The 20436-nt window shown below is 32.0% G+C and overlaps 1 protein-coding gene across 1 annotated transcript in view; it reads right to left on the bottom strand.

Annotated features, from left to right (window-relative positions):
• The window catches only part of LOC145662521 (scavenger receptor class B member 1-like), an 89944-nt gene that overhangs the window by 34188 nt on the left and 35320 nt on the right, over positions 1–20436 (bottom strand). Inside the window, exon 2 of the mRNA XM_081728180.1 lies at positions 382–473. Within this exon, the coding sequence (XP_081584306.1) occupies positions 382–473 (92 nt within the window). The remainder of the gene's footprint in view (positions 1–381; positions 474–20436) is intronic.

Here is a 20436-nt window from a genome sequence, read left to right as displayed (position 1 = left end):
GCCTAAAGGGTACAACCGTGGAACATTAAAGCAAAGATTTCTTCGTTTATATTAGTGTTCTTAGATTTTTATTGTTTATATAATAAAATTAAAGATAAACTATATAAATATATGTATTCTAATTATAGTTACTGACTAACGAGTAAAAATTTAAATTGACTTTTTTCTATTAGTTTTCATTATTACTATCTGCTTCTCACAAATACTACACTACAGTATTAAAATATATACTACAGTATTCATATAAATAAATGCAAAATGATTTTGCACAATGAGCAAATGTATTGAAAGTTAATCTGAAAAGCTCTCTAAGTATTATTGAGAAACATTTTCGTAGCTGTATTTTAGTATATTTTAATATGCATTTTCCAGCGTACTTACTGTGTTTAGAATAAGCTCTTGTGGTTTAACTAATATTACAAGGTATGCTAATGATATGCAGATCAGTCCAGTTGCTCCCAAAATAGTTGTACCTGAAATGTATCAGAAAAAATACTTGAAGCCTCTCAGGTAATATTAAAATTGTAATAATAATAATAATAATAATAATAATAATAATAATAATAATAATAATAATAATAATGTAAGATGCACAGTAATGCTGCTAAAATATTCGTAACTTAAATAATTATTCGTTTTACGTATAATTATTCAAACAATTTGTTCAAATTTTGTTTATTATTCAAATTCTAAAAGAACAACTATCTAGTATGAAGTTCAGTAGTAAGACTATTCATGGCTTTGGATTAATTGTTTTAACAAAAGAGACACTGACCAAAGCTTAAAACTTTACTTTATTTTAAATTATAATTTGTAACTGTTTCGGATATCTAGCATATCCTTCTTCAGACACTATCGAAATTAATGAAAATACAGACATCTTTTTTCTTTCATTTTTATTTTCTTTATTTTCATTAATTTCGATAGTGTCTGAAGAAGGATTTGCTAGATATCCGAAACAGTTACAAATTATAATTTAAAATAAAGTAAAGTTTTAAGCTTTGGTCAGTCTCTTTCGATAAAATGAAGTTCAGATAAAGAATAGGGTGACCCTCGACATATATCATATTTGGTGTGCAGATTATATTATGAACATTTAGAAAATCTACCACTCATTCATTTACATATGCAAAGAAAAGCCGATTTCCCATCTATATTCAGAAGACTCGATTGGTAATTTGAAAATTGATAAATTTCAAATTAAAGCAGACAAAAATTAGATTCGGAATTCGGAATTTGGAATTCGGAATATAATTCGGAATTTTCTTTTTCAATTTGCTGTGTGCAAAGGGAGCAGTAGCGGTTCCTAAGGAAAGGGGGGGGGAAGTCAGATCTTTAAAAATTTAAATTTTATCGCTATAAGCTAAAGGAAAAAAAGCTTACCTAATGTACTTGTTTACAACTTTTTTAAACATTCTCCCTTAGCTTTTAGCAATACAATTTACATATTTAACGTTGTAATATCACTGAAGAGTAGCCAGTGGAAGTGAGTGGTAGATTCTCTTGACTCTAAGATATGTTTAACTCAAGCATGATGTTTATTTAAGTGCAAGTCTAGAGCAGAATTTATTCGAAAGAAAGTTCTACAGCACAATAAGCATTCAAGATGAATACTTTTAAGAAATAGAAGAAGAAGAAAAGGAGAATGAAGGGGAAATTACTCCTTACAGGAAAGAAAAATATTTCAGTTTTACATCTCACGCTTATGCCGACTTTACAGGAAAGAATCACATGTTAAGAGTATAATTTTACATATATTTTGTGTGTTACTGTTTGGAGAAAATAAACAATAGATACAATCTACTACTTTGCAATGCTTATATATATATATATATATATATATATATATATATATATATATATATATATATATATATATATATATAACATGGCGCTAAATTCGTTGTACAAAAGCAGAGGAGTGATTTCTGAAAGTAAAACAAACAAAAAAAGTTCCAATAAACATAGGACGAAAACCCCATCGTTTGCGTGCTATAGACTGCCGAAAACATGAAAAAATGAATTCTAAAGGTCCATAGCTCCAAAACTATGGGACCTACTGTAGTCGGGTTAAGACTTCACTTAGGAACTAGAATGTGCTCTATCCAAAAATACATGTTTTAGAATCCTAAAGTACTCACGCAACAATTTTTATGGCGGTAGTTGGAGAGTACTTTATATCATAGGCCCGTAGTCAAACTCCCTCTATAAAAATTGTTGTGGAAGCACCTCAGGATTCTGAAACACTCATTTTTGGATAGGGCACACCCTAGTTCCTAAGTGAAGTCTTGACCGGATCAAGGTAGGTCACATACTTTTGGAGCTATGAACCTTTAAAATTCATTTTTTTCATGATTTCAGTAGCCTATAACACGTAAACGATGGGGTTTTCGCCCTATGTTTATTGGAACTTTTTTGTTTGTTTTACTCCCAGGAATCACTCCTCTGCTTTTGTACAACGAATTTAGCGCCATACTATATATATATATACATATATATATATATATATATATATATATATATATATATATATATATATATAGATAGATAGATAGATAGATAGATAGATAGATAGATAGATATAGATATAGATATAGGTATATATAACCATGTCATTTGTTTCGTTCGATATGTTATATCGATTGGTATGTGTCCCATCCTTGAATAAAATGCGTCCCATTCTTAGTCAAAAGTTAAAGTTTAAGAGTTAATGATAATTTTGGGCTAAAATTGGGCTTTTCGTTCAGAAGTTATTGACAACAACAACAAGATAACAAATTAACAAATAAAATAAAATAATTAATATTGGTGGATTCGTTCAGAAGCTATTGTCAAAAAAATAGTTAAAATTAGTGGATTCGTCTAAACATTATTGAAAAAAAACTGATTATAGTTTATTTTCTTTTTGATTGTACAAACGTTGCTTCTTCGGCAATCAAGCTTTGAATGCGTCGAATCATCATAGGATGTGATGATATGAATTGATCATATTTAGCTCCCTCAGATGATGTTCAGCCGGATGTTACCACCATCCGCCTCTTTGGTTATATCGACAGTGACAACCATCATTGAACACTGAAAAGCTTCTAAACTGTTACTACTAACATGACATATCAAAAGCGTTCGACACATTTTTCTTAACTAATTGATATAATAGCCCTCCAACTCCAATATGTTTATTCCATTGAAAATATTTTCGAAAGCCGCCACTGCTTTCATCCTCAATCGCTCCAAGGATAAAATACGATCACTACTTAACTCACATATTTCAACGTCAATGATTAACGTTACACCAAACGTAAATCCTGATATGTTGATTGACAAACAATTCTATCACTCAATTGAAGGGCATAGGGGAAACAACCGTAACCCCTCATTTTCAAGACAGTGAGTTAAGTACAGAAAAACAATATTAACTCATTTCAGCTGAACTGTGGAAACCATTATTACCACTGTTTTCTTCCCATGAACTTCTATTATACTGTTGTACCTATTAAAAAAATCACAATAACTAAATAAAAGAAACATGAAACTTGTAGTTTATCCATTTTCTCCCAGGAAGTGATGTTTACCTTTTATTTAATGTTAATTATGAGCCGATAAATATGTAAGTTTAATCTATTTATTGTTTTTGCACTCGGAGCGAGTATGGATGAAAGTAGCAGCGGTTTTCGAAATATTTTAGCGGAACAAACAGATTAACATTCACTTTACTATTTAACTATCATTTAAAGCATCCATTTCCAAATGGCTTCTTTTTCACATCACATATTTTTTTCTTTTCAGAAATCGAAAAAATGTAGTGGGAAGCTACTTTCTTTTAACGTGTGTGATTTGTTCCAGAATTATTGATCAGAACCAAAGAATTATTTCCTACAAATTTCAACAAAAACTACATAATAGTTTAGTGGAAATACTAAAAAAATCAGTTTGGACAAGATTCATCTAGGAACTGTTTGAAGGACAAGATGCCATTTGGAACTGTAGAAGCCCATTTCATCATAGACAAGAAGCTCATTGTACCTGTATTAAACGAAAATTAGACAAACGTTATATAAATAATGTATTAATTACTTTTATAAATAAAATGAAAGTAGGCCAAAAGTGATATTAAAGTAATTATTATTGCTGTAGTTTCTGAAATACAATGGCTTAAATGTGTTTGAATAAATAAATAGTTCTTTATGGACATTATGCGGTGTGCATAATACAACAGCAGCTAAGAATTTTTTGAAAATATTAAAATAGTTTAAAACGTCTTTGGAAGGTATTCTATTATGAGAAAACAATACTTTTTTTTTACTAATTTGAATCTAACCGTGACTTCCGGACAATAGTAGCTTTGTAGTTTACACATTTCAGATGTCTAAGGGCCAAGTTGCCGTTTATTTTTGAAATTTGAAGACAATTTTGCCCCTGTATTTAAGTTTCTCGGATGTGAACAAAAGTATATGTGTAACTCTGACAAAATTTCCCATATTTGAACGTAATTCATCATATTTCCAATTTTTTTATAACTGTAAAGCATACATAATTTGAAATCTAGATCATCTTTATAGAAATCATATTTATACAAAATGAAAATTGATAATCTTTTAAGCTATTTTTTCTATAAGGATGCTACATAGCTCAAATGCGCTACCGTTTTATTTCAAATCTTTTCCAGGATCAGCATAGATCTTATACAGAGGAATATAATGAAAGAAGGGGCAATATAAAGTAACCATCTGAATGCCGTTCATTCTAGCATTGGAACTGCTTTTCCTTAATTAAAGATAAAATCTGACCGAAGCTAATCACTTTTAATAAATAATAGTGTTACAATTCCATTGCCTTTATCAGACATATTATGAAATAAAATCTAAATACTACAGTTTATATATCTCATAAGATGAGAGTTAGAAGAACCAATGAGATCTTTCATTTTATTTGGTTTTCTCAGGGTTCTTCCGTTTCCTCCCACTTTTTTCATTCCACCATTTTACTCATTTCTCATCATCACCGTCTCCTTTAGCCTAACCGGCATAACCGTGGGTCGTAAAACTTAAAGATTTCATTTCATTTTTTAACAACTTTTAATTGGATACAGATCTCAACTTTTAATGATAGAACTTTTACTTTTTAAAATTTTAAATTTTAATGGGTCACCTGCTTTACTTTAAAGATATTTCATTACTCCTGTGTTATTTTTTATTATTATTATTATTTTATGCTCTTTCCAAGATCTTCTTCCACAATTTCGGTTATTCAATTCACTGTTCCAATTCATCAGTTTCTTTCTCTTCTCTTCGTATATATAAATTCCCCCTCTTTCCATTTTCTTTCTATCTTCTTCTTTTCCTTTCCAGTAATTCCACACCTTCCCAGTCTAGTTCGTGTCCTATTTCTCTCACGTGATTACATATTGGGTTATTATCTCTCTTCAATTTAACGTCGTCCTTATGTGTTTAATTCTTTCTTCTAGTTTCTTCCTTGTTTTTCCTGTATAATTCATTTCATAATCTTTGCACCTAATTCTATATAGTACCCCTCCCACACTTTGTTGAATCTTCGTTTCTCTTCTCTTTGTTTTCAATAAAGTGGAATAAAGAAAAAGTTATAGAAACCTTACAACTGATATGTGAGAACAGTGTTTGTATAATAGGGAAGAAGTTAGTGAGAATAAAGGAAAGACTGAGTATACCGTAGGATCGAGATTAAGCCCAGTATTATCAGAAATTGTAATGAACAAATGATAACAAAAGGTGAAAGAAGAAGGAGGAGAAAGATTGGTAACGTTTTGCTGATATGTGGATGATTGTTTAGGAATTTGAAAAGGAACAAAGAGGCAGTTTTAACAGTTGTGGGAAAGATTGAGAATAAAGAAATCAAATAAGCCTAGAGTTGGAATTAGGAGAAGATGTTGAAATCAACTTTTTTGTATATAATAATAATAAGAAAGGTAAGAAGGTGATTCAAAAGAACAATCCGGTACAGGAAGGAAAGCTCAGCAGATGTGTTTTGTCACACAAGAAGCGATATAGGGACTAGAAGGAATTTCATTAGAAATATGGAAAAATGATAGAAATGAAGAAGCAAAACTGAAGGAGAACGAGAATAAAGAGAGAAGAGTAACAGAAGAAAGACAAAAAAGAGAAAAGATGGTTTGAAATAGAAAGCATAAGAGAAAAAACGGAAGTGCTGAAGAAGTTTTCCAAGAAATTAGGAGTAAGAACATACAGGAAAAGGAGTAGGAGAATATTAGATTTGTTGAAAAGTAAGGGAAAAAGAGAAACGAAGAGTGAACAAAGTGGGAAGGATAGTATACAGAATTGGGTGCAAAGAATGCGAAATGAGTTATGCAGGTGAAACAGGAATAAAGCTAAAAGAAAGGATTAAACAACACAAGAACGACGTTAAATTGAAGAGAGATAATAACGCAGCATATAAGCATGTGAGAGAAATACAACATGAAATAAACTGAGAAGGTGTGGAGGGACTGGAAAGAGAAAGAAGATTGAAAAACTGGAAAGAAGCGGAATGGATATGAAGAGAAGAAGGAGAGAAACTTATGAATTGGAATAGTAGACTGAATATCTATAATTTGTCAAGAAAAAATTTGGATAAAGTAAAAACGAAAGAAGAAATAACATGTGTGTTGAAATATCTTTAAAGTAACTTAGGCATCTAAGTCTAAATTTTTAGAAAGTGACAGTTTTATCATTAAAAGTTGAGATCTGTATGCAATTAAAAGTTGTTAAAAGTGAAAAGGAGGATTTCATTGGCTCTTAGAACACTCATTTTCTGAGATATCTATATAAGTTGTAGCATTTAGATTTCATTTCATGATGTGTCTGATGAAGGCAATGATAAATAGCCGAAACTGTAAGACTATTATTTATAACAGTGATTTGCTTGGTCAGATTTCTTTTTTTAATTAAGGCAAAGTAACCATGGTTTAATTTTAAAGAAAAGGAGAAATTACAGTAAAGCTACTAAGTCAGCAACAAATCTTTGGACATCGGGATAGATGTAATTTTATAAGGTAAGCTAATTGGATTTGCTTATAGTTATTCGGTATGGAACATTAGCTCCTGTATATTGGAAGCAATTTATTAATGTGTGCGTAAAAGATTAATGTGTGCGAGGAAAATCCCAACATTTTATATCAGTAATTAAGCATTAAGCATTAAGCATAGTTCTAATAAACAGATTTTAAAAAGCGTTCACCTCCGGTGCTTGGGGTCCGTGGTTCGATCCCAGCTCGCGCCGTGTGGACTTTGTGGTGGACAAACACCGTGTTTGTGGGTTTTCTCGGGGTTCTCCCTTTTCTTCCCACTTTTTCATTCCACCGTTTCACTCATTTCTCATAATCACCGTCTCCTTTAGCCTAACCGACATAACCATGGGACGTAAAACTTAAAGATTTCATTTCATTTTTTCAGATTTTAAAAAAAAGCTAAATATGTTGTCATACTATTAATTCTCGAAAACACAATTATTGCTGTAGCACAAAAAATTCTCATATAATCTTCATATGATAAGCCTCTAACTAGTTTCCACAAACTAATAACATATTCCAACCAATTTCTTGGCAAACCACTTTACACGGATACCTTACAACAAATATGAAATATGATCAACGACAACTAATAACCAAATATCAGGGAACAAATATACCATTTGTCATAATTTCCACTCATTTGAATTTAATATCCCTACAATTCTTTCCCAATCAATACTAGAAGAAGAGATAAATTATGCAGGTAGTAAGTATAGCATTGAACCCTTACGTAGTCGTCATCAGTGTCATGTAAATATAGGTGAGCAAAACTTAACCTAACAATATGTCAAGATGTTCATCGAGTTTATAATTTTGATAATATTCTACTTATCATTAACGATAATTCTTGGCGTGAGTTTCAACCCATGTTATATACGGCAATTAACGTTTACTCAATTCACATTTTGAACCTTTGTAAATAATCTGGCTTCTTGATACTATAGGTAACCAGAGCTATTATGAAAAAGAACTATTATTTTAAATATGACAGGCTCGGACGAACATAATGGTAAGCACCACCTCCAGCGAAATTGAGTTATTAGGTAGAATGGATGTAATTGAACCACAGAAGTGTATGTATGTTGTTTCATTTCGGAAATACATTTGCAGAAGACAGGTAAAGCTTGTTTGGTGTGTCATTGCATTGAATTGCATAGGAATGGTCAACTTTCTTTTTCAGTTTACATGAATGTTAGAAAATATGACATACCTTTATCTTCGCCCGAGTCGCTCACAAGTAAGTGAGTATTTCAATAATGAAGTCCTAATTAGTTAGTTTCTGGACACGTAGCATTCCCTATCCTAATTTTTAACCACTACTACTTTAACTTCCTAATTCTTATAGTTTTTCATATAGTTTTTGAGTAACGTGGAAAGAAACTATTGTCCCTCCTTGCAATCGTTAGTAAGTCGGGTTCAGTCTTGCTGTGTTAGGTTAGGGAGAGGCTCTCTTCCAGTAGAATACTTAGACTAGACTATTATTCCTTTTAGTATTAAAATCATCAGTATATCAATTGCATGATAATGATAGACTAAAGCCAGATATCGTAGCGTGAAAGTAAGATTTTGTCCATATTTGCGAAATATAAACGTTTTAGAAAGACGTAGTTTTCTTTTCCTAATTTCATATATAATTACCAACAAAAGTCCAATTCACCTAAACAATTTCATTTTTCAAAAATTTAGAAATAATAACTGTTCATTAAGCACAAAAGAAGATGGATATATATATATATATATATATATATATATATATATATATATATATATACATCCCGAAGTTCTTAAAGAAAGAATATTAAAGGGTAGCTATTCACATTTGATGATGGCTGCTTTTACCGGTATTATGCACATATTTCTCAATTGAAAATGTGAAAAACTAAGCTTTGTATATCAATTCATTCATTTTTATTATTGTATTCACCTTTCCAAGTTTCCTGAGGTGTGGTGCAGATAATGGAACATCGAGGAGTAAGTATATATATATAATTTACTAAATGCAACAAACTTTTTTCATATTATTTTTCTGGCTAATACATTCTAAATAGTCTCCGAATGTTGTGTTTAAACTTTAGCAATTATAATTTACAAACACATTATCAAATTATTCCATTCGTTTCAAAATCATTAATACAATAAACTGAATTAGAGAACATAAACATTTTAGCTGATCATATAATTATAAAACTAGATAATAAAAATTTCACCAATAACAATCAATGATAAGTAGACTTAATAATGTATACAATTATTGTTTATGTGAATGTTCTTTATAAGGGCAAGTTTTATCCCATTTACCTAATGATGGTAAACTAGGCCACTAAGCTGCTAAAGGAGAAATATTATGACCAATTTATTCTCTTGTACTTCTAAAGATTATAGGGAAAATTAGGAATTAGCATGATGAAAGGGAAAGGATAGATTCAGAATTAATTAGAAATAGAGACAAAGGATACAATGTATATTATTATTATTATTATTATTATTATTATTATCTATCCAAATGTGTGGAGAACTGTTGTGTAACTCCTAAAACTGATGGCAGGAGTGTAACTGACTATAGACCTATTTCCATTCTTGATGTAATACCTAAAAAATTTTGATCAACTTATTTATAACTATCTTTATAGTTCCGTTCAACATTGTATTATTCCTGAACAGTATGTATTTATGAAAGGCAAATCTACGGAATTAATCCTGAATAAGTTTTTGACATTGGTTTCTCCTGTTGCTCATAATCGTTGTCAAGTCGATACAGTTTACTTCGATTTTGCTAAAACTTTCGATAAGATATCTCATTATATTCTTCTTAAGAGACTTGACTCCTTTGAAATTCCTAAATCTTTGATACTTTGGTTTGCTTCCTACTTGTTTGATCGTAGATTTGTGGTCAGATATGTGGGTTACAAATCATCTGTGTACAATATTTCTTCGGGTGTTCGTCAAGGATCCAATCTAGGTCTTCTTTTGTTTATAATACATATAAATGATATTGGTAAATCTTTGAAGTATCCCTTTCTATCGTATGCCGATGATTTGAAGATTTTTTCTAAAATAGTAAACTGTCAGGATTACTTGAAATTACAAGCGGATATTAATTCAGTTTATCAATGGTCCATTCAGAATACACCTTTGAACATGATTAAAACTAAAATTATATCGTTTTCTAGGAAAATGAATGTATCCTTTTTTTCATACTTGATCATCATACATACAAGTTGTTTCAACTAATAAAGATTTAGGTGTTATGATGGATAATAAGCTATTATTTGATCAACATATTTCTACTATGGTATCCAAAGCCAGAAGGAATTTTGGGCTTATTAAATGGGTTGCTAAAGACTTTAAATATATTATAATCTGTAAAATTTTATATTGTGCTTGTGTTCGATCTTATCTGAAATATGCAATTTTAATATGGAACCGAAATATTGTTAGTGTTGCTCAAGTTCTTGAGTCAATTCAAATCTCTTTCTTCGTCTGGCTTAGATTCTAATTTAAATTGAATGAGATGACTGTTAAGGAGATTCTTGCTAAGCTTCATTTGCTCTCTCTTGATGTTGGGAGAAACCTGAGGCAAATCAGGGTTATTCACGATGTAACACATTCTTGGGTGAACCTAATTGAACATCTATATATTAGAGTTCCTTCCTATAACCCCAGAGACTATCGATCTATTTTATATAATAAATTAATTGGCACTCCACTGTTTATTAGTATAGAAAATATTTTTAAAAATTTCTGAAATAGATCTATTCGATGTAAATTTTGCTTTGCTTTAAAAACAATGTTTAGAATGTATTATGAAGTAAATATATAAATTCACCGTTGTTTCCTCTAGTATATTGTTTATGAAATTCCAATTGTCTTTCGTTTGAGGTATTTTTTTTTTTTTTTTTAGCTAAATCATGTCCTTTGTTATATATGTTGTTATGAAATTTTGTTTAATTTCAATAGTGTTCATTATAATTTACTTTGTTATACGTTACATCACAGTTTTCAATTTAATAGATACTTGAATGAAAGTAGTGTTGAAATTTTACTTTGTAATCTAAGCTTGTATTAAGTTCATGTATAACATTAAAATTTTGTATCTGGTTGTTGAAATATTTTGATGTACTATTTCTTTTTAATTTCTTTATTTTGTTTTATTTTGTATCCACTTTGATGTAATCCTCCATTGTATATTATTTGTATATTTGTGACCATTTATGGCTTAAGCTGTGGTCACTAGTATCAATAAATTCAAATTGATTATTATGTTATTTTCTGCTACCATTAGTTTTTTCCCTTGTCTCAAATTTCGACTCAACCATATACTGTGATTCTTGGTTAATATCTTTATTTCGATTATTTCAACATATTTAACCATAACTTTTGTCACATTTTTCGTAAGATTGGATGATTTGTATCCTTTAGATATTGTACAACAATCTGCCTTCGACCGTCAAAGTACAGCTCAAATAGACTTACTTATATATAACTGTGTAGACATATTACCGAATTGACGAGGCATATCTTTCTCTGTTACTGAAATTTAATTTGGCCAGAATAGAGGAAAAAAGTAAAATATTTTGAACCAGTTATATATCATATTATACTGAAAGATAAAATACCAATCAAGTGTTTCAGATAAAAAAAATGTGCACTGTCAAAAACGTAGGTCAATTACTAATTTTAAAAAAACATTCGAAAACGTTACTCGCTCGGCGAAAGTTTATTTATATTTTGGTAACAGGTCATTATAGTCATTAAAAGGTCAATTCCTTTCCTGTCTTGAATATTTTTTGTTAGAAATTTTGCTCTATTTTTCTTTTCTCTTTTTCTTTCTTTTTTTCCTTTCGTTAGTTATTACTGTTTGTAATTTAAGATAACAAATACAAAACATCTCAGTTGCTTTTTGTGAGCCTAAAGCTTTGGTTGCATAATAATGCAAACATTTTTGCTAGAAGCAAAAGAAAAGAAGTAGATATACATTTCACTGCTAATTTGAACTTAAGTGGCAATAGTCAAATAATTGTTAGAATAATTCAGAAAAAAAGCTACAAAAATGGTCTTATTTAAAACGTTTTCTATATAATTTCAGAGTTGATATTAAAAATTATCTTCTATATTAAATAGTAGTTACTTGTACGTTTAGTAGGTATATCGTATATTTTTCAATTTTTACGCTGCAAATTATAAAGAACTCGAAATTACATATGAAGAAAGGTAATTTACCTTTTTCGTGCTACATTTGCTCTAGCATGCATTCACTCGTATGAGGCGTATCAGGTAGCAAGAGCGAAATCAACATAAAGTCTTTTCCTTATATTTACTTAAAGTAATATATGGCACCCAACAGCTACACTTGCATATAGATCAATTTTATGGAATTCACCTTTCTTTTCCATAATAACGATAATAATAATAATAATAACTAATTGATAGAGAAATGTTCTTGTTGAGTTGGCATTTATGAAGGAAGTTTAAAATTGCCTTTTTGTTAAGTTATTAAGTTTATCCTTACCACCCGGAAACGCCTCATATGGTGACTTAGTTTGATATCATCTGGTTTAATATAACATAATTATTCGTTATTATTATTATTATTATTATTATTATTATTATTATTATTATTATTATTATTATTATTAAATTCTGCTAAAGACAGTAAAAATGATCATATTTAGTGTTGCCTTCGATATATTTCTCGTCTCGTCTCGTCTCGATTCTTGTCCCAAATACGAGTCGAGAGTCGAGACAAGAAATACATTTTTAAATTCGAGACGAAAATAAGAAAACCTTATTTTTCGTTTCGTAGGCAACACTTAATCACGTCTAGAAATTTCAATTTCGTCCGGTAGATGTCAGTCACTGAAGGATGGTAGCTGCCATCTAATGGTCTGATGTGTAACTTCTAGCATTTATAATTATACACTAAAATGGGATATGGATAGCCACTGTTAACGTCAGTCGCTGTTATCGTTAAGATGTTAATGGATTGACTCTATTAACGAATTCGGTCGAGACAATCTCCCTAGCTATTTATTGCAAAAAAAAAAAAAAAAATAATAAATAAATAAATAAAATTCGCTTTCATTCAAGAGTTATTTGCGGAATAACGGACAGATGTACTAACAGCACATTCTTATAAGGCCCCATTAGTGTGATCATAATAATAAGCACGTAATGATTTGATAGAATTAAATCGAGAGAGTAGAGGAGCATCTGCCATTTAACTTAACATGTTTTTTTTTTTTTTTTGTATGTTTTTTTCTCTGTCTGTTGTTGAAGGGTCATTCTCGTTGTTGATCGGAATTGGGAAGATTCATTTCCCCATTATTGACCGATTTCAACCTAAAGTAGGTGGGGAAAATCGGATCCCTCGGGAAATTACACACCTATGTACCTAAATCGACTTTTTTTTTTTTTTTTTTTTGCGAGAGCTATCTTGGAATATACTTTTCAAATCATGGGAAAGGGTAAATTTAGTTATCATTCTTTACTGACTCTATCTCTTAAGTCTTCATTATAAAAGAACATCATGTTGTGTTAAAAATCGAATACTTTATATGAAATCTATCGTGGAACATATATATTATGGTGGTCCAAAATCAAATGCAAAAAATCAACTTGTTCAAAATAATCCTCCACATGACTTATTTTGTTCCTCTAGTCATAAATTACTTAGCTGCTAAATTTAAATCCACTTTAAACGTTTTTGTTCATGTAGTATTACAAATGATATAATGCTAGAATTTTTGGGAGATATATGCTGGACCGTTTCAAAAATATAGCGTATGCCCACCTCCATATATACTCATTTATTCGTAAATTTAAGGTAAGTATATGCTACATTATGATATTAGGTGGGTAATAGGTATACTCCCCATTATATTCCTGTATACTACATTATAGATGTCAATACTACAATGTAATTTAACACAGTCACTGTGCTAATAGCTGGATAAATATAAGTTCGTAGCTTTCAATATGATCACTAGGTGGCGACAGAAGTAATAGTTCATCAAGCTCCAGTTGCCAACCAAGCCCCTCTCAATGGTATTAACTTTCTGTAAGTTCTGAAAACTTAGATGAATCCATTTCCAGGAATGCATATGCATCATTTTCAAAACATCTCTGCTTTTTGTCTGAACATTTAGCAGGATTAACACTTTCTGATGACAGAGTATCAGAGGAAGCAAAGGAAACGATGGTCCAAAGCCTGCAGCGGCCAACGTTACCGAACATTCGACGACGATTTAAGTTGACAAAGAACCCCAAAGAACTTAATTTGGAGGATCTAGTGACAGAGAAAAAACACTGTCGATATGTGATGTTCTAATGGAAAAACGCAAAGAGAAGTCTTAGTCTGTTCTCAACCAAACTCCACAACATTGGCGAAATAATCCTCTTTCTTTTTTTTTTTTTTTTCAAGAATTTTGCGAATTATCAATACAAATGGCTGTGGTGAATGATGTAGCTGAAAGATATATAAGATTCATTCAGAAGTATAATAAAGCCTTGAAAAAAGATGAGAAACAGAAGCATTTTATTCTTCGAGTTTCTGAAAATCATCATACAAATTTTCCCGCTCCATTCGAGAAAGCGTTTTTTTTTTTTTTTAAATTGAAAATACAAATAGTGACACTTTTTCTAAAAGTTTTGACAGTTTAAAAAAAAAAGACAAAATGGAGCAACTTGTAAATATTACTTAATTGTACTGAAATTTCATTCGTTCTTCGTATACACCAGAAGGAATCAAATAAGCCTTATGGACGCCCTACCACTGTTAGTTTTGTGTTTTGGACCACTCTAAATTATATAGTAAAACTCTGTCCCATATAAGTTGTAGGTAGAGCGTGTTAATAAAAAGAGTGTCCGAAATCGACTCCCACTACCGGCTTTTATTATAAAAATTCACCAACACAGTATTTTACAAAAAAAAAAAAAAATACTACAAAGATAACTTCTCTATGCTTGTAAGGTTAGATATGGTACTCTTTGACTGAGAGGTCACGGACAGGATCTCCATAAAGCCCCGTAGCAGGCTAGGCCAGGAGAAAGGAGAAGGCAAGAATCCCGTAGCAGGCTAGAGGCTTGGGGTTAGGCTACTCCTAATGTTCTGATGCAAACAATAGGAGGGGCATCAGTGAACTGGTACAGATGCGCTGTCGACTGCCGAATTTATAGATCCCCAGACGGCGGTGGCGCTGCTGCTCCAATGTCGTCGTCTGCTTGGCGGGAGGAGCCAGAAGTCCGCCGTCTGCAGGTTGTAGTGGATCCACGTGGTGTGTGGTTCCCTCTCGTAAAACCATGTGGTGGTGTTTTAAAGAGTTGTTTGTACACAATACAACGTCTATATCTATATCTATATCTATATCTATATCTATATCTATATCTATATCTATATATATATCTATATATATATATATATATATATATATATATATATATATATATATATATATATATATATATATATATATATATATATATATATATATATATATAACATCATGGAATATATATCTTTTTAAAATAGCGGTGGAGAGTTAAGTTCAGTCTCTCATTCTTAATCGATTCTAAGATGCCAAGTAGCGTGGGTAATTCCAATTATACCAGAAACGTAGAAACTTCATGGAAGAGATAATATATTGGATGAAAATCTATAATAGTTTTGCGAAAGTTACTTGAAACAATTTTCCTACGACGTAGAGAGGTACAGTAATTCATTATATCCTCTTGGATGGAGTTAAATTAGCCGCTTATTCTTGATTTATTTTAAACCCCAAGTACTGGTGAATGTGGAAAAGATTCAAATAAAATATAAGCCTACACAGTACTTTTATCCGAGTCGAATAATTTTTACGCGAGAAAGTAGATCCAACTGTTTATTCTTCACTGTTTCTAAGTCCACAAAGTGGAAATAATTAAGGAACCCTAAAAATAAAGCATGTCATTTTTTAGACAACCTGGTATAGTTGGTAGTTTTTGTCTTGCTGAAATCAGGGGCGGATCCAGCGGGGGGTGGGGGTGATCGCCCCCAGAAAAGGAAACTTTCTTATTTTATAGATATATAAATAAAACCCATCCCAGAGTTTGGAGCTCTTAAAAGTAGCTCTAAGTAGCAGTATTACAACTCCCCAGAAGTCCGTCCTGGCTGGAATAGTTTACTTAATTATTTATTGTATATGAAAACTATTAGTTATCAAATTGTATATGTATATCATTGTTTGATATCTTTTAACGGCTACGAACATTCACCTTGTAAGTAATCTTACAGAAAATTGTGAATAAAATGACACAATCATATGATAATAATTCTTATCTTAAAATAATTCTAGAAAAAGAATAGATCTATAGACACAGTTAGTAGTACTGTAAACGCATTCTACGAAATTAAATTAAAATGAAATGAAATCTTTTAGTTTTGACGTCCCACTGCTATGTCCTTTAGGCTACGGGAGACAATGATTAAAACAAGTGAATGATGGAAGAATTGGTGGAATGAGAAAGTGGGAGGAAACGGGAGTACCTCGAGAAGACCTATGGACACGATTTCGTCCACCAGAAACTTACTTGGCCAGGGATCGAACCAGGAACACCACACATCAGAGGTAAGCTCTCAACCACTGAACCACCATACTCTACGAAATTAAGACAATGTGGCTCATTTCAATGATATTGGTTCAAAATTAAGACAATGTGGCTCATTTCAATGATATTGGTTCAAAATTAAGACAATGTGGCTCATTTCAATGATATTGGTTCAAAATTAAGACAATGTGGCTCATTTCAATGATATTGGTTCAAAATTAAGACAATGTGGCTCATTTCAATGATATTGGTTCAAAATTAAGACAATGTGGCTCATTTCAATGATTTTGGTTCAAAATTAAGACAATGTGGTTCATTTCAATGATATTGGTTCAAAATTAAGACAATGTGGCTCATTTCAATGATTTTGGTTCAAAATTAAGACAATGTGGTTCATTTCAATGATTTTGGTTCAAAATTAAGACAATGTGGCTCATTTCAATGATATTGGTTCAAAATTAAGACAATGTGGCTCATTTTAATGATATTGGTTCAAAATTAAGACAATGTGGCTCATTTCAATGATATTGGTTCAAAATTAAGACAATGTGGCTCATTTCAATGATATTGGTTCAAAATCGTGTATATATTACCAAAATTACCGTGAACATATTTTTTAAAGAAATACTAGTAAATACCAAGGTACTCTCTTTCGTTCTTGATAGATTGTTAACCCAAGCATAGAGGTTGATTAGGAAACGTCAAAGAAAAAATATATGATGTATTATATCAAAACCGAATAACACTGACGAAAGTTATCAGGGAAAATTATTTTCTTTATCTTATTATTATTTAAATAAGGACCTTACCCGCTTACCCGTTTGTTACCATATATGTGAACTAGCAACATGAGATGGGTTTCGCCCTCTTTCTCCCTCTCCCTCCTTATTTTTGATGGATTTCTGCCCCAAACAATAATCTTATTTCATAAGATTGAAGAATGTTTCGCACCAAGTTTCATTAAAATTGGAGAATTTTATACGAGAATCAGACAGACACACAAATGCTGATTGAATCGATTAGTAGAAGTTTCAATAAATATGAATCCTTATCTAGCAAATTTTACAGCTATAGAAGAAGACGAATGAAGAAATGTTAAAGTACAAACTGAAACGTTTATGTAATATACGAAGAATACTAAATCCAGAAAGAAACTGCCATATATATTAAGGAAAAACTATCGAACAAAGGTTAAAAATACAGACTGAAATATTTACATAACAACATCCTAGATTATCATAGATGAAGGAAGATATGCCATATCATTTGTTTTGTCGAATCATTTCGAAACCATTTATGTAAAAAGAGGGAAATAAAAAAAATGTCTAATAACCATAGACTTCCTATAGAAACCAAAACCGATGATACCGTAACATAATCTTATATAAGGCATCACCTGACTTCTGAACGTGCTCTTGTCAAAATTGATGCAACAGTTCGTCTTTTTTTCTTTACTTGGGAAAAAGCAAAACACTTAGGAGCATGCGTTAACATCCTCCCAACCAGACTTGTTAACTTAGTAATAAGCACTGTCTTCAGCGTTTTTGAGGTCAATGGCAGCCGGTAGTGAAAGTAGTAAAAGCTACACCGACCGACTTTGAATGATTCAAGGTTGCTTGTGCACCTATTACATCTTCATACAAAAAACAATGTGAATGTTGATCTTATTCACGTAATGCTTAACTTGTAAGTGAACTTGCACCAATTTTCTGTATCTTTTGTATTTCTCTGGTAATTATTTAACACATATTTGTTTAGATAGGCACAAACATATCTTTAAGTGTGACACCAAAAAGAAACTTATTTCATCATGTGTTTCCGGAAATCAAGAATATAGAAACCTGATGGTCTATTCATTTTTCATTTCTATTACATAATTTTAGTGGTGAATGTTGTCGGTTTATTTGTTGCTGACAAAAGCTTTAAGTATTAATTCTTAATTAATAAATGGGCGAATCACTATTGTGTGTTCTTTTTCGTTACAGATGTTAACAAACATCTATCTCCTCTAGAAAACTTAATGAATTCATTTAGTATCACAGGTGGAAATCGTTGTTTTATCTTTAGGCAATATTACGACCACCACACATTCAGCGCTGGTTTTCCGAAGATACATGATGTAAGATATGCTAAGCGCGGTTTGGTTTTCCTTCTACGACATTGTAACTTTTCTACAATTCGAAAGGGACTTTGGGCCAGGGTGACTCAATAGTAGAGCGTTCATGGTGTCCCTGATTCGATCCCAACTAGCACCAAGTAAACTTTGTGGTGGACACACACCGTGTGCGTGGATTTTCTCGGGTTTCTCCCGTTTCCTCCTACTTTCTCCATTCTACCATTTCATTCATTTCTCATCACCGTCTCCTTTAGCCTAGCCGGCATAACCGTGAGACGTAAAACTCAAGAATTTCATTTCATTTTTTTCGAAAGTAACTTCGTTGTTTTCAGTTTTTTGAGTTAATCTACCAATATAAACACAACCAGATAATATACTGGTGGTGGGTTCTGGATGTTCGGACCCCCTCCCTGAAATTCCGATTTTTCTAAGTTTAGACTAAATTAAGGGGTGATTTTACAAATTCTAACAATATTTATCCTTATATTGAATTTTTGACCCCCGAAATAAAATTCCTGAGAATGTACCCGAAGACAAACTTTAGTGATACTTTAAAATTTCTTCCGGGACGGGACTCCTTTCATGAACGGGGGCGAAAGCAGTACTGCCAAAATACTTGGAATAAAGATTGAGTTCGATTAGAGAAATCGGACTACTCTTGTACTCATCACTGGTTGTGTTATTTTTGTTTTAACGACATTAGAAATACGAAATTAAGAAGAAGTATCAGGAGTGAATACAGCTAGCATGCACTAAGAACTTCAATTTAACATGGACTATAAACATTGTTCATTATCTCGGGTTATGATTTTTTTATTTTTCGAAACAGTGGCACAATAGTTCATATAAACCGAAAATACGTTAATGCAACTGCACCGTTGGAAGCTTCATGCGTATACTACGATCGAGGAACACACGACTGGGACGTGTTCCGCTGGCTGAGATTCGACTGCATTTTCATTATGCAAGTCCTTGCCAGTATATTGTAAGGATCCCCACGTCACGACAAAAGCACGTGTCAACTTAACACGTGCTATTGATTATAAACAACCTAGCAGACAAGAAGCCAACACGAAAGACACCGAGGAACGCCGAAAGAAGATGGACCTCACGGAAGGACCCGAAGAGGACAGATAAAAGGCGGACCATCGAGGGACCCAGCATCAGTCGACCAACTGATCGTACCTACCTTAAACCCTGGAGGCTGCTATGAAGCTAAGGGGTTATCCTAACCACAACTAATCCGTGGAGGCTGCTATGAAGCTAAGGGGATCACCTTGAATACCATACCTCGTGAGGGCTGCTATGAGCGGAGGTTCCTAAAACCAAATCCTTGAGACTCCCAGTGGCTGCACTGAAGCTAAGAAGTTGTCCGTACGAAACACTATAATCGGTAACCTTAGTCATTGAAGAGATATTTCATTGTTAGAACTTTTGTAGACACAAAAGACTTAATTTATAATAAAATTGGTGAAAGGATAAATCTCGGTCCATTATTGACTCTACCAAAGTCATTACAATATACTCATAATACATTAATTTAATTACACCAGGGGGTAAAAGTGTGGGGGAACGCTGGGGGAAGCCTTCCACCCGCTTCCAGGAAATATCCTTATCGTCCCCTCACTTTCTAACAAAATTACAATGGGCAAAAGATAGACACGGGAAACGGCGTGACGTCATGCGTCCCCCTACC

The sequence above is a fragment of the Thermobia domestica genome, chromosome 10, assembly GCF_964235325.1.
Source record: "Thermobia domestica chromosome 10, izTheDome1.hap1.1, whole genome shotgun sequence".
Lineage (NCBI taxonomy): Eukaryota > Metazoa > Arthropoda > Insecta > Zygentoma > Lepismatidae > Thermobia > Thermobia domestica.
This window is presented reverse-complemented; position numbering and strand designations above follow the sequence as displayed.